The 14,880-nt window shown below is 40.8% G+C and overlaps 1 protein-coding gene across 1 annotated transcript in view; it reads left to right on the plus strand.

Moving 5' to 3' along the window:
- Positions 1-14,086, plus strand: part of ngfrb (nerve growth factor receptor b) — a 66,688-nt gene extending 52,602 nt beyond the window's left edge. Inside the window, exon 6 of the mRNA XM_067245590.1 lies at positions 10,719-14,086. Within this exon, the coding sequence (XP_067101691.1) occupies positions 10,719-11,062 (344 nt within the window). The 3' untranslated portion in view covers positions 11,063-14,086. The remainder of the gene's footprint in view (positions 1-10,718) is intronic.
- The last annotated feature ends 794 nt before the right edge of the window (positions 14,087-14,880 follow it).

The raw sequence follows: 14,880 nt of genomic DNA on the forward strand, positions 1-14,880 counted from the left end.
CAGGTAGAAACACACACACAGGTAGAAACACACACACAGGTAGAAACACGCACACACTCAAGCCACTATACATGGAGGCAGTACTTGGTAGTTTGGGCCTGGAACCTTAGCTGTACTGATGGATTTATTTATGCTTCAGCATAAAATGTTACTCTAGACAATTCTGTGCTTTAAACTTTGTGGCAACATTTTGGGGAAGGCCCTTTCCTGTCATGACTTGATTGTGCTCCTATGCACAAAGTGAGCTCCATACAGAAATGTTTTGTTGAGTTTAGTGTGAAAAACTTTGACTGACTTTCACACACCTCTCCAGATTATTGCCAGAGGATTAAGAATGGGATGTCATAAAAACTGCTGTAGGTGTCTATATAGTGTATCTTGGTTATGTAGACACAAAGTTTTGCTGAACAAACACAAGATCATTGCTTTTTACATAATAATCAACTGTAGTCAAGAAATCATGTAAACTTTTGTAAGCAGTAATTTATTTGTAAATAGTGAGAGCAGGTGAGCTTAGTTGTAAAAACCTTTTGGGCAATTTTTGGCGAAATAATCTAACATATTTATTCCAGTGTAGGTATATAAGGTAGGGTAGGTGCACCAGGACAAGGAACTCTTTCATATCTGTAGTAAGGTGATGACTGTATTTTACTGAATACGTTTTGACCAATTAGTGTATGTAACACTCAGACTGAAGAGGTTGATAGTAGCCAGTAAGGTTGTCAAGGTGACCCAGAGCCAGCCACTGCCATCATTAACTGTCCTGGGCACCCTCCCCCTCCACAGGCCATTTAGAAAAATGCCCTTTGGAGGCGGTTTCAGAGCATCAAAGCTCAAAAGCAGGTGAGCCAGGAACTTATTTATCAGCTTTTTGATTGTAAGTGCTTCAACTGCATTTAAAGTCTGTGCATAGTAGATCTATGCATAGTAGATTTAACTGTGGACACAAATATCTTATTTTATTCTTATTGTACTTTTATTTTGATTTATTGTTTTACATTGTATAGTAGTGGTTAGAATTATAGATAACAGATAACATACCCGAGCACCAATAAGACTAAAGTGGGAATTGTGGAAGAAATTGGGATTTCCTGTGTGCTTACATTATTCACTAATCAATAGAACTAGTCATTGGATACTAGTTAGTACGTTCTCATGTAAGCTTGCTATTAATAAGAGTATATTGTGTCTGTGTCAGGTTAATAGATGTTCGGGGTCAGGAGAAAGTACTGGCTAAATGTCCCTTGTCATGACTACAAGGAGAGCTCCAACTATGAACTCTCCAGTCTGAGAGTTGTCATGTGTTGGGAGCAGTGAATCTCTTTTCTCTGAGACTGTTGTAACGTCATTCCTGCTTGACTGTCACAATCTATGTTTACATTCTTGTGCCCTATAAAAGATGGTCCTCCGGCTTTCAGAGCTGTGAGAGACCTGGTTGAGACCTAAGCTTGCTGTTGTGTTGTCATTTATGGTCAGAAGACTGGTTTCCTCTCCCAATCTGCAGATTGATAATACTTATTCAAATCCAGAACTCAACTGAACTTAGTCACTCCGTTTATGAAGAGACGGACAAAACACTTTCTTCATCAGAATCAAAGCCAAATCTTCTTGCTTTGAGGTGACAGTATAAACCACTGTGCCACCATTCCTCCTAAATAATATTTTTAACGTTAATAGCCTACATGAAAATTCAACCTTAAACATGAAATGCAATATATTGGTATTATATTGGTAATTCTCTGCGTGCTAATTACCATCGCGTACCAAGGTGATCAGTAGGGACATTAATAGTATTTTTTGTCAATACGTAGTAGGATATCATTCATTGTCAGTTTTCAGGACCAGTGTTGGAATAATGATATTACTTTTACATGGGAAAGAATAATATTCTATTCCAACGCACACAAACAACGGTTTTTGTTTTTCATTTCCATGATTTGATAATGGTAGGCTTGATCTGGAATATTGCAATACAAATGCTATAACATTGCATAAAGGAATGAATCCAGATGATATAATCTGATATAAGTAAGTATATGTGGGGCTTGTCTTGTTGGCAAGGGTCAGGGTCCAGAGTGCTTTCTGGATGGTGATCCGGAGGTTTGAAAGGAATGACAAGAGATACTGGCTGTAAGTTGTTGACATGGGATGGGATCAGGGTCAACTTTTTCAGCAGGGGTGTGGCTTGATCCATCTTGAAGTCTGATGTTGAGGGGGTGTTGTGGTGACATCTGAGGAAAGAGAAGGTAGGATTTCATCAGAGACGGACTTGTGAAGGGTAGAGGGTAAGGGATCCGGAGGGCATGATGTTGCACGGTGGGAAGTGAAAAGTGTCTCAAAGGATCCTACCTGGTCACCTGTCTCACTTCAGTCGATGGAGTATTCTTCAGCGGTTGATGGGGGGGGGGGGGGGGGGGGGGGGGGTATGGACATGTAATCCGAAGGCAGCACAAGGGTTAAGGGATCGATCAAGGAGGCTAAAGTGCTAGGAATAGTGCCCATGTCCATGATGCAGCTGGTTATATTGTAGTAGATTTGGTTTTGAGAGTTTTGTGCACATTTGCAATGTGCAGGAAATTTTAACATCAGTAAACACATTGATTTATGTGACAAAATTCAATGAAAGGGTTACTATTAAAAGTGTCCACTTCATATTGTCGTTCTGTTAGCTAGCCAGCATTTCATCCATAAAGGAAACCCTTTAAAACCTCACTACGAACTAATTGTAGTTAACAACCTTCCAGCTATATCTACTAAATTAAACCATCCACTTTAAATAAAGTATTTTTCTTAGTTAGCTAGCCGGTATTTCATCAGTAAAATGGTCTTGGAGTTTCTGTATCACACTGACAAATAAAATGGTTCCTGTGCCTGTTTTTGGCTTTCTATTTCCATATCATTTTGGCTCGCGAGAGCTATCTTAGTGCAGCTCAGTCAAGTCAAAATGGCAGAGAGTTGAGAACAAAGCGAGCAAAATTGGTGGCAAATTTTATTTATTTTTATGTCAAAATGCTTATCCAATAAACGTCAATAGCGGCACTGCACTCCGTTGGATTATAAAAAGGACACTTATGTTTACATTTATTAATTTAGCAAACGCTTTTATCCAAAGCAACCTCCAAGAGAGAGCTTTACAAAAAGTGCATAGGTGAATGATCATAAACAATGAGATAGCCCCAAAACATTGTGGGTAGCCAAAACATGAAGCATACATTGTGAAAAGCAAATAAGTGCCAATGGGAAGAAACTTAAGAGCATGTAGTTAGACAAGTTACAATTAAACAAAATGAACCTCAAAAGTGTAGAGTGTACCTGTAGGAAAGCAAGCAACAATAATATAATTCAAAGCGAGTACAAGAAGTTAAATCACATTACAACTAACCAACAAGAGAAACAAGTCCCTCAATAAGAGTCATTGTTTTCCTGGAGGAAACAAAAATCAGGTCCAGCAAATCATTCCTAAGTACGGTTGTACTCCCGGAACAAGTGCGTCTTGAGCCTTTTCTTGAAGGTGGAGAGACAGTCAGTGTCTCTGATGGAGGTGGGGAGGTGATTCCACCATTGGGGGGCCAGACAGAAGAAGAGCTTTGGTTGGGAGCGGGTGCACTTGAGCGGTGGGACCACCAGACAGTTGTCAGAAGAAGACCGTAGTTCGTGGGTGGGGGTGTAAGGCTGGAGGACAGACTTGATGTAGTCGGGTGCAGTCCCGTTCACCGCTCGGAAAGTCAGTACCAGGGTGTTGAATCTGATACTGGCCGTGATGTGAAGCCAGTGGAGGGAGATGAGGAGCGGGGTGACATGGGAGCCTCTGGGTAGTTTGAAGACCAGGTGGGATGCTGCGTTCTGAATCCTCTGAAGAGGGCGGGTTGCGCATGCTGGGAGACCGGCGAGCAGCGAGTTGCAGTTGTCCAACTTGGAGAGGACAAGTGCTTTGACTAGCAGCTGGGTGGAATGCTCAGACAGGTATCTCCTGATCTTCCGGATGTTGTAGAGGGTGAATCTACATGACCGGGAGACTGCAGACATGTGGGCTGTGAGGGAGAGCTTGTCATCCATGGTAACCCCAAGGTTCCTGGCAGAGGAAGTGTTGTGAAAAAAACATCACACTGTTGTAATTATGAACATGGGTTACGATTATGGATTATATGATTGAAAATGAACCCCTTAATCATTTTTTTACCATTATGTGCTATATTACTGAAAACCAGATGCAAAGCTGTTGACTGATGAGTATTGCCACTAATATGTAGAAGATATTAAGCCTAAAAGTGCAAATCTGGATATTTAGGGGCTGAGGGCGAGAGAAGATAGTGTGTGTGCTTCTTCCATAGAAAACTACAAGGCCCAGATATCATGGGACAGATTTACATTTACATTTACATTTAGTCATTTTAGCAGACGCTCTTATCCAGAGCGACTTACAGTAAGTACAGGGACATTCCCCCGAGGCAAGTAGGGTGAAGTGCCTTGCCCAAGGACACAACGTCAGTTGGCATGACCGGGAAACGAACTGGCAACCTTCGGATTACCAGCCCAATTCCCTCACCGCTCAGCCACCTGACTCCCCATTTACGACTTTACGGCCAGAGAGTTTTCTATGCACCTGTAATCTGAAGCCTTTAGAGAGAGAGACCAATAGAGTGTAAAATGCATTATGCATCTGTGACAAACAGTAATGTACCAATAGCAAAATTACAGAACTGATAAGGTTTTGATATAAAAGAGGAATGTCCGGAGAAAAATTCCAGTCTGCTCCCGGGAACACACTCACTTGTTTAGATACGTTTGTGTCTGAATAAACTTTTGCATCAAACTCTGAGTTCCAGTGCGCCTGTTTGGACTTAGGATCTAGCCCTTCACAACACTTAGAATTATTCTTCACTTCAAGACGTAGTATATAAGGGAACTTACAAAAGTGCACCTCTTACTTTCTCTCTCGACGAAGGCGGACGCATTTTTCTCTCCCTCCCCTCCCCTGACCTTCCCTGCTTGGCTTCTATCGTCTTGTCTTGTATATACTCGAGAGACTCTCTCCGCATCACTCTCCGAAGCAACAAGCATGGAATTGATTAGCTGGTCTCTCAACGCAATTGACACCATCTTCTCGAAGAGAAGCTTGGGTTCGGGGGAACCTAACTGTCCTGACGGGACGTTCGCAGCTGGCTACTCGATGGACGCGTGGGAGAATTGGCGTGTTGTGTGCCTAGCGGTGCTTTCCGTGGAGGACGTTGAAGACATCTTCCTATTCGGAACCATGATTACAGGCTTTCTGCTGATTGGATTGGGCGCTGCCCTGGTATATCGGAAAATTGATTAAACGGCTACAGCTGTCAAAAGCCCCCTAAGGCTGCCCGACATGATTGATGCGATGGGCAGAGCTGTTGGCGCTCAGACTGTGACTTTACAACGCAATATGGATAACATCATGGAGAAGTTAGTGGCTCTGCAATGGAAAATGGACCGACTTGGAGACCATAATGTGTAGACGTGGAAATTGAATGCGGCTACTCGACCAAACCACAACCCCAATCTTATCTGCTCTCGGCCCCGTAACCAGCACAGGCCTTGGCCAAGGCCGTTGCTGGAACAACAACTCCCCTGGAGAGCGCTGCAGTGAGACTCTCTTGTATTCTCTTCCCTTCCCCCCTCCCACAGACACCTGTGGATTGCAGTCTCTGTCTGGGTCACGACCAAGGATGTCTCCATGGCAATACAATCTGCGAACTGTGAATCTGACTGATTGTGGCCTAGGCGAAGGCGTCAGCCCAGGCCTACTCATACACTAACTTTCACCTACTACAGATATGCCATCACCCCCCCACCCCCATCCAACACCTTTGCCTGCTTCGTTCCCCCAGTGTGGCAGGCGGGTCTGTGAACAGCGCCTTCTACGGCCGCAGGTCCAGATGCTGCTTGTTTGCGCTGGCTTCCACCCCCATGCCATGAGTTCTGTAATGTTGTACAATGTATGTGCCTATGTGCTGAGGTGTTTTTTCCTGTTCCCACACTGTACTCCTCTAGGAGCATAGTCTGGGGGTTGACTTTTTCTCTCCTCTCCTCATGTTTCTGCAGAAATTTTTCAAGAGGGCGCCGATAATGGCTGCCTCGGTCGGTACTGAAGGATTCATATTCTATATGTCTATTCCAATATGTAATGATGGTATTCAATGACACAAATCTGTGTTCTAGAAAGAGTGGTCTGGAGTCGCAGAGGTCCGATAATATCAGCTTTAATGCAGCAGTTGGAAATCAACAAGTACAGAGCTCTGGGGTTGTCTAAGTTTCCCTACCCGCAACAGAGTTTGGGCTGGTTCACGAAGTCCAACTGGCTATCTGTCCCTCCCCAGCATATATTTATACAGTGCAATTGAAACACAAGTATCAAAAAAGGGTTCAGCTTGTTCTCTCGTGCGTCAGGGAGTTGTTCTTGCCTACGCGCGTCCCACCTGCTCGGGTGCCGTCTCCACCCGGTTTCAAGGTTGTTTCTGAAAATGAAGAGATAGAAACACAAAGAACAGCCTGCTTCCCACACCCAGTGTGAGACCCAATGTTTAAGCCTGAGCACACTTCTAAGTTCATAACTTTTATAAGCACAATATATTCTTTAGTACCTTCCGGCCAAAGTAAATTCCTTGTCTGTGCAAACTTTCATGGCGAATAAAAACCCATTCTGATTCTGATTCTAAACACACACACTCTGGGCCTCATGTATGTACATTTGCAAACATAACGTTATTAGCGCCATGGCCATGCAGAAAGCGCACGCTCTGATACTTGAGTTTACGTCATATTTACGAAAACCTGCAGGTCATCGGGTAATCAGCACCTTTCTCTTCCCACTATACCGTACATTGCGAGCATTTAAACGTGCAATTGAATGGGCCGCCTTCTCTCTTTCTATCATGGATCAGCCACCAAAGTCAAAACAGTGATGACTGTTTGAAATTCGATGTAATCTTTGATTTCCTCCAGTAACTGCAATATTGCATGGCTGCTTAATCTGTAACGCGTACTGATTTCATGTTCACTCAACTCAAAAAGTGTGATCCTTGTGGCAAAAATCCTCTGGCCTATGTCTTCGTCTTGCTTGGGTTACTGCTGCCATTTCACCAGGAAGCATTTGCGCATCCTGGTTTAAGCCTGCTTTTAAAGGCGGAGAATTTTCACTGCAAAATAGAGGTGCGCTTTCACAGGCGTTTTATGTACATACCGCAGAATACATAATTAGGCGCACTTAACGCATCCCCTCCCATCTCTTTATGGGAAACTCCCACTTTCCCCTGACCCTCCAGTGAATGCATATGCATGACATGGAAAAGCACAATTTGCCATTTTCAGTTCCCGCGACAGGCAATCTGTGCTTTTACCTCAGTGCGGCATGTTTGTACATACCTCGGCATGCTTTTACGCACACGTTGCGAAACAAATACGCCTGAAGTGGGCGCAAAAGCGTTAGTACATGAGGCCTGGCATTATAAGAGATTACTCTCTTTAGCTGTGACCAGCAGCTCCATGACTCGCTCTATCCCACAAAAATGTACCCACCTTGTGGCTGCACATGGTCACAACTAATGCGAATTTGCGCATGTTTTAATCATATACATTATTCATAAGAATAGTACCTTATGTATAGTTAGAGCACATATTTAAGTTTTAAGATTCCTATATGTTTAGTGTATGCACCTTCCTGCCAAAGTAAATTCCTTGTCTGTGCAAACTTTCATGGCGATTAAAACCCTTTACTGATTCTGATTTAACATGTTCATTCAAAACATGTGGTGAGCACAACATACAGCATCCAGATGCTACAATCAGTATCCAGATATTTACAACTGTAGTACCAGATTGCTGTAGACAGGTTAGATCACCATCTAGCTGGACAACATTCACACTCAGGGTGAACACTTTATTTATCCAAACTACAGACCATCACATTACACATATCAAAACAGAACGAACACAACAATAAAACTCCAAACGATGCTTATCTAAGCTTAAACCTTTAACTTTGTAGCTTTCCAGCTCGCCGCGGGGCATTCTGGGTAACAGGAGCGTTGCCCCTCCACAACTATCAAATCAACTTTCCTTCATCCTACCCCTTACAAAAAAGAAGTATATTAAAGTATACTATAAGTATACTAAAATATGGATAGTACCCTTTTAGTTCACTTTTGATATATTTCTAAGAAGTTCACTTTTGATATACTTATAAGTATGCTTTGAAAATAGTTCACTTTTGTAAGAAGTATACTTAGAAAATAGTTCACTTTTGATGTACTTTTAAGTATGCTTTGAAAATAGTTCACTTTTGATATACTTTTAAGAAGTATGCTTAGAAACAGAAAATGGTATACATTTCCTCTGGAGTAGGATGTACGTTTTCTATTATTATACAGCAAAAACTGTCAAAATAATTGTAAAGTACATTACAGGTTACATTTTTTAGATCCATCTCATTCTAATTATTCATGTCTATGAAAATCTATTATGCATTGCACATTGAATATTTTTTGGTACTGAAGCTGTAACCTTAATTACTGCCAAAACATTCTGAAGCCCTATAATCTTATACTAATAATTATAAATTGGAGTATTAACGCATGTGCAGTGAATAGCTTCTTTCCGCTAAGAAACTGCAGTGTAACTTTGCAAGGGCCCCCGTTCTCGCTAAGTGACTTATAATCTGAGGCGTTTGAGGGGTTCCTAAACATTATAATATATTAGTAATTAATAGAAAAATTACATTTATTAAGTTTACTTCTTGACGTACTTACATTAATTGATAGTGCACTTAAAAGTATTGCTAAGTATACTTTGAGGCTCTTTAGGAAGTATACTTCATGAACTGAAAGTGCACTACACAGGTTACTTTAGAGCAGGGGTGGCTAACCAGTCCAGCATAAAGCCCCCCCAAAAAACTCATAGCACCCATAGCAGAAGCCACACATGCACGCCCGCACTACAACAGCGGCTTACAGATCTAATGACAGTCATAATACAAAGCATAACCGTTTTTATACGACCGCACAGGGCCTTGCGCCACTGGGGGCCTCACGCCTGCCTGGTTTGCAATCACAAAAATATGTTCTATTTTCAATATCTTGACTCGATGATTCGATCTAAAATGAAATTCCCGTTTGTCAAGAAATCTCATATTTTTTCGTTCATCATTTACGTTACCCAACAGGGCGTTAGTGCACGCCCTGTGAGAGTGCGAGGAGGAAGGAGACGGCCGGGAGAAACAAACGTCACCTACAAGAGAGCAGAGAGCAAGACCGATTTTGCAAACATGAGTCGGGTGCTGAGAAAAGGAATAAAACTAAAAAGAAGCAAGAATTTCACAAGTCGATTCGAGGATCGCTGGATAAATTTGTCAGCACGTCTTGCAGAAATGGTGTGGCTCCGCGCGCGCGCAGGATAATGGCTGTCGGAAATTATGGACAGTCTCCGTGCTGGTTGAAAGTGATTCTTGCGCGTGCATCACGTGTATGTCAATAATCAGTGCCTCGCATGTTAAGTTTGCACACGACCTGGCACCCTCCCTGCGACAGCTCTGTGTGGTTTGTTCAAGTCTTAAACAATGATGTGATACGCAATATGAAATACGAAAGGGTCCATATATGTATATATATATACAAGTATATATTTTTTGTATTTCTTTTATTCCCCCAGCCACTCAGTAAGAGCCTCACAGCAGCAGGCAAAGAGCCGCAGGTTCGCCACCCCTGCTTTAGACTATTCCAAGGTATACTTTGAAGTACTTTAGGAAGTATACTTGATGAACTGAAAGTGCACTACACAGGCTACTTTAGAGTATTCCAAAGTATACTTTGAAGTACTTTAGGAAGTATACTTGATGAACTGAAAGTGCACTACACAGGCTACTTTACAGTATTCAAAAGTAAACCTTGAAATACACTATAAGTGTACTTTAAAGTGTACTAAGTGACCTAAAAATGGGTCAATTCAGTTTACTTAGTACAAAAATAGTATATAAATAAGTACAAAAATAGTATATAAATAAGTACACTGCTAGTATACTTTAAGTAACATGATAATAGAATACTTTTTATACTAAGTATACTTACAAAATAAACTTGAAGTATACTTCTTTTTTGTAAGGGACTCTGGAGTTTTTACATTTATTAATTTAGCAGACGCTTTTATCCAAGGCGACTTCCAAGAGAGAGGTTTACTAAAAGTGCATTGGTCAATGATCATAAACAACGAAATAGTCTCAAAAAGGCTTTTGCAGGCTTTTGTAGTCTTTGATATTGACTGGTGCATGCTGTGATTGCATGACGTCAGCTACCCGAGCTCAGTTCACAATTGAAGGTTCCCATGTCGAAACCAAAAATTTTATTAACCCTTTTGTTATCTTCGGGTCATTCTGACCCATCAGTCATTGTGACCCACCGTCGTATTGCGACAACTTTCAGGTGGGGTCAGGTGGCTGAGCGGTTAGGGAATCGGACTAGTAATCAGAAGGTTGCAGGTTCAATTCCTGGCCGTGTCAATTGACGTTGTGTCCTTGGGCAAGGCACTTCACCCTACTTGCCTCGGGGGAATGTCCCTGTACTTACTGTAACTTGCTCTGGATAAGAGCGTCTGCTAAATGACTAAATGTAAATGTAAACTTTACCGCATACAAAAACAAAGTTAAGCATTTTTTTTTTCTTTCTGGTTAGTACTAATCCAGTGTGTTTCTTTCCCTGCAGTGGTCTCTGTAGATGAAGAACCTTGCCTGCTCCTTCCCCTCCACGCACAAGAGGAGATGGAGAAGCTCTTGTACAAGGACTCTGAAGGGGTGGGGTTGGATCACTCAGAGGATAGTGATTGGTGCAATCTAGCCGGTCTTCTGGGTTACAAGAAAGAACGCATTGCTGACTTTCTCCAGGAGGAAAATCCTGTCCGTGCACTGCTTTCTGATTGGGCAAGCCAGGATTGTGCCAGCATGGACAAACTCTGCACAGCTCTTCACAAGATCAACCGGGATGACATTACTCAGAGCTTGATCCTCAGCCCCAGTGGCACCAAGCCTACTGCCACATCGGCAGTGTGACAGGGCCACTCCCACAGTACACCCACAGTTTCACCTGTAACACCAATGTTGAGATAATCTCACTGAAAGATTATAGCCATGCCAACATTTAAGGTATTTTTTCCTGAATGCAACATGAAACATTGCATCAGATTCCCTGTGCGATTGCAACTGAATTTGTAAATAATGTATTTATTATCAAGTTCTCAAATCACTGAAACCTCTAGCTTTTTGCAGCACTCCATTAACTGAAGGATCAACAAGACACATCTGTACCACAAATTGTATTTCCTATATTTCAGTTTTTTCATCAGTGTCTTAACATTGAGGTAAGGTCAAGCTTGCATTGTAATATGTTGGGGGGTTCTATCAGCACTGCCAACTACAATAGGTCATGGAGGAAGGACACACGACAACTGACTGACACATTTCGATGAAACATGTAAGGAGATCATAGGATCAGTCTGGGAATAACAGTCACTAACAACAAGAATAGGTGTATTTGCTGTGATTGAACCTAAAGCCCTTTGGTAAAAGGCACTATGCACACAAACCCCACCCACCACCTTGCACCTTGTGAAGCCTTGTTTTCATCTTAGTACACTTTCTTCTTACTCTCTCACTTAGCATAGTGTTACATAACTCTTAAAATCTGTATGTGCAGTGAATTCTTCATGACATTGCAAACATACTTACATATTGTAGCATAGAGGAGCTTCGCTAGTATTAGCAATGTACAGAAAAAACTTGCCAACTGGCTACAAAGTAGATAGTGACCCACTAATCAACATGAAATCAAGGACCATACATTAACCCTCTTTTTTTATTATTGCTAACAATTAGTATTTTGCATCAATTTAATCCATATGTTTAGTATTTCACCTCAGTATATTTGAATAGACTGTCCATCTGACTTTCTGTACTTGGAATTAGTCTGAGGACCTAACCTCCTAACCTTTAAAAATACTTAGAATAAGATTCTAATGGATCAACAGTCGCAACACGGTGGTCTGTGCTGTAACTCACTATGCAGTATGACTCCAGATTGAGTCACTGAGGAAATACACATGGAAACAATACACATTTACAAACACAAACACGTACTGTACATGTACACACAGGTCATACACAATGAGAACACACATAAGTGAGGGCTCGGTTTCACAATTGATATATGATGATATGCTCACTGCCAGAGTTATAGGAGAGTGTGTAGTTTTATGTCGATGTTATGTTGAATATACACAACATATTCAACGCAAAAACATACAAACACTGCACAGACCCAACATACAGTTAAACACAACGCCATTTCTATGAATATGGCATAAAACTCCAGAAATGTTTCAATTTTAGTTTTATTCCTCAGGGTTTTGGGGTGGTTTCTTTTTAACTGAAATGTATAGAATTGTGCACTGCTTCTAGTCACTAGTATTGCACATGGTAATTTGGATGAGGGGATTCTTGGTTTGGTACAGTTATCCCAGGTGTTTAAAACCTTACTCAGGTTGTGATCTTGCAACTGCCAATCCTTCATACATAATCATAGGAATGGAAGCAGGTTAGAGAATATGTTAAAAGTATCTTAGTTCCTTGTTGCCTTTTGAATTAAGGGCTACTTATTAGACTGTTGGAAACAAACACCCGTAAATTCCATGCTTTGCGAACTAAAACCATAAATGACAGGAAGTCACGTAAATAATCTACGCTAATATACTGCATATGCAAGGCATCATATTTTTTTTATATAACTGACTCAATGAATCGTTAAAGATTATGATAAGATTATGGACAAAGGCCCATAGTCCTTCTTTCAATTATTATTTAAAATGTGCTTAACTAAATTGTATTTAAATTTAAAAAAATGTTTTATGGATTCTTTTCTATCTTTGAAATGAGAAACTGCAATTGGGCTAGCATTGTAATGGCTGTTTCGTCTGGTGCAAACTAGCTAGCAATGCCATTTTCATAGCAACACAAAATGAGCCTAAGTAACCAAAGCTAGTGAATGTGTGGCACAGTAATAATTGTAATGTAACTGTGCTGTGGTTTAACCCATGGTGTTAAAACTACTCAAGAAACCACCCAAGCTCAGACAACCAAATGTCTGTCTGTTAATCAAACATGAATATTTTCCACCGGTCAGATATTGAGATTGGAACTACCAGTTGTACAAAAATTAACTATTAATGAACGCTAATCATAATTTTGCTTTTGTATATTTGTAATAATAATAGTTTCCCCCTTTTTTTCTAATCAGGCAAGTTCTAGCACTTAAACGTTTAAAAGCTGTATATACTGTATTTTGCATCACAGGTGCCTGTTCTGTTTCAGGTAACAAATAATTGTATTGTGTCAGGAATGCATGTTAAATTTCTAATATTAATAGTTTTGCAATTCATCCTAATGAATTTGGTTATTTTGAAGTCTAGGTGGTTCATGAAATTTGTGTCAGACCAGATATTTCTGTCCAATCAGAGGGGCCGTTTGAAAACCCTACTTTATTCCTTAAAGTAGTTTCTGATCTACAATGATGTAATCGGTGAAGGCACCGACTCCCCTATAAAGCCAAACCATGATTTCCCCCTTGTAATAGAGCCATAAAAATTACTGTAGTTTTACATTTGGAAACTATGACAAGGAAATGAGCTGAAAACAGGCTCATCTGTTCAAACAAAATTCCCTTTGTTGCAGAGTAAAGTTAAATAATTATTTTGCATAATCAATTGATGGCTAACTTACATGTCATGTTGCACTTCAAAGCAAGTATATTATAGCTCAGAGGGAAAACATTATCTTAATAGTGAAGGGATTATCCATGCAAGACAGGGACAAGAGGAAATGTGGAGAAGCATCACAAGTTGTTGTGTTTTACTTCATAGTATCTCTTTAACCATCGGGGAAAATGTACAAAACTGAGAAATATTGAATGTTATACGTAGTGTTATATATTTACTAACATGTATGCTGTATTATACCAAAGTGGAGTTAAAAAATGTCTTATTAGGCAAGCTGTACAAACAACAAATAAAGCCCTTAAATTCACAGTGCACTCTGGGGTTCTTTGCAACACAACCACAGGGTTCTCATGAGTCATGGAATTTCTGGAGTAATCTATATGCAAAGAATCTACAGTCAAAGAATATCAGGGAATTTTCTTTGTAGCATGTTGAAATTTTAGTTGCCATTAATCAAAATGTAATATTTTCCATGTCGTGTTTTTCTTGATCGGGTTTTGACAACAGGCCCTTGAAATAACCCGATTGAATAAGCAACAAACAACTGTAGCGGGTTAATATTTGCCAAACAACCAAAACTATTCCTTTAAGTTTAAAGGAAGAGGGGAAACTGAACAGTGTTTTAACATTAACCAAATAATGCTAATACCAATATAATTACGAACAATTACGAGAAACGGCTAGACTGTACCACACAGAATTGTCTCTTGGTTGGAAACCAAGCTAGCGTTAAATTGCGAGAAATGCCGCTATGTCCCTTTCCGCTATCACAAACAGCAGATCAACGAGCTGCAGTGACTATGATACTAACTGCAGTGCTAGTAACGCTACTTGTGACCATACTAGTGTTGTTGTGAACGACCTGCTGTGCTATGTCGTCAACAAAATGGACGCTGTGCCTAATGACCTCATCGTGAAAGTCTGCTGTGAGACATACACTGAGGATGACATTGAGACCAGCAAGAAATTGCTGTACAACCTTTGCAATCCTTCGGATAGATACAAGAAACGACAGGGTGCCAACAAGAGTACGTCTAACATGTTGGATATCCTTAAAGTCCTGCACTCTACCCCGCCGGAAGAAGTGCCAATGTTCGCCTC

Source organism: Osmerus mordax, chromosome 10 (genome assembly GCF_038355195.1).
Source record: "Osmerus mordax isolate fOsmMor3 chromosome 10, fOsmMor3.pri, whole genome shotgun sequence".
Taxonomy (NCBI): domain Eukaryota; kingdom Metazoa; phylum Chordata; class Actinopteri; order Osmeriformes; family Osmeridae; genus Osmerus; species Osmerus mordax.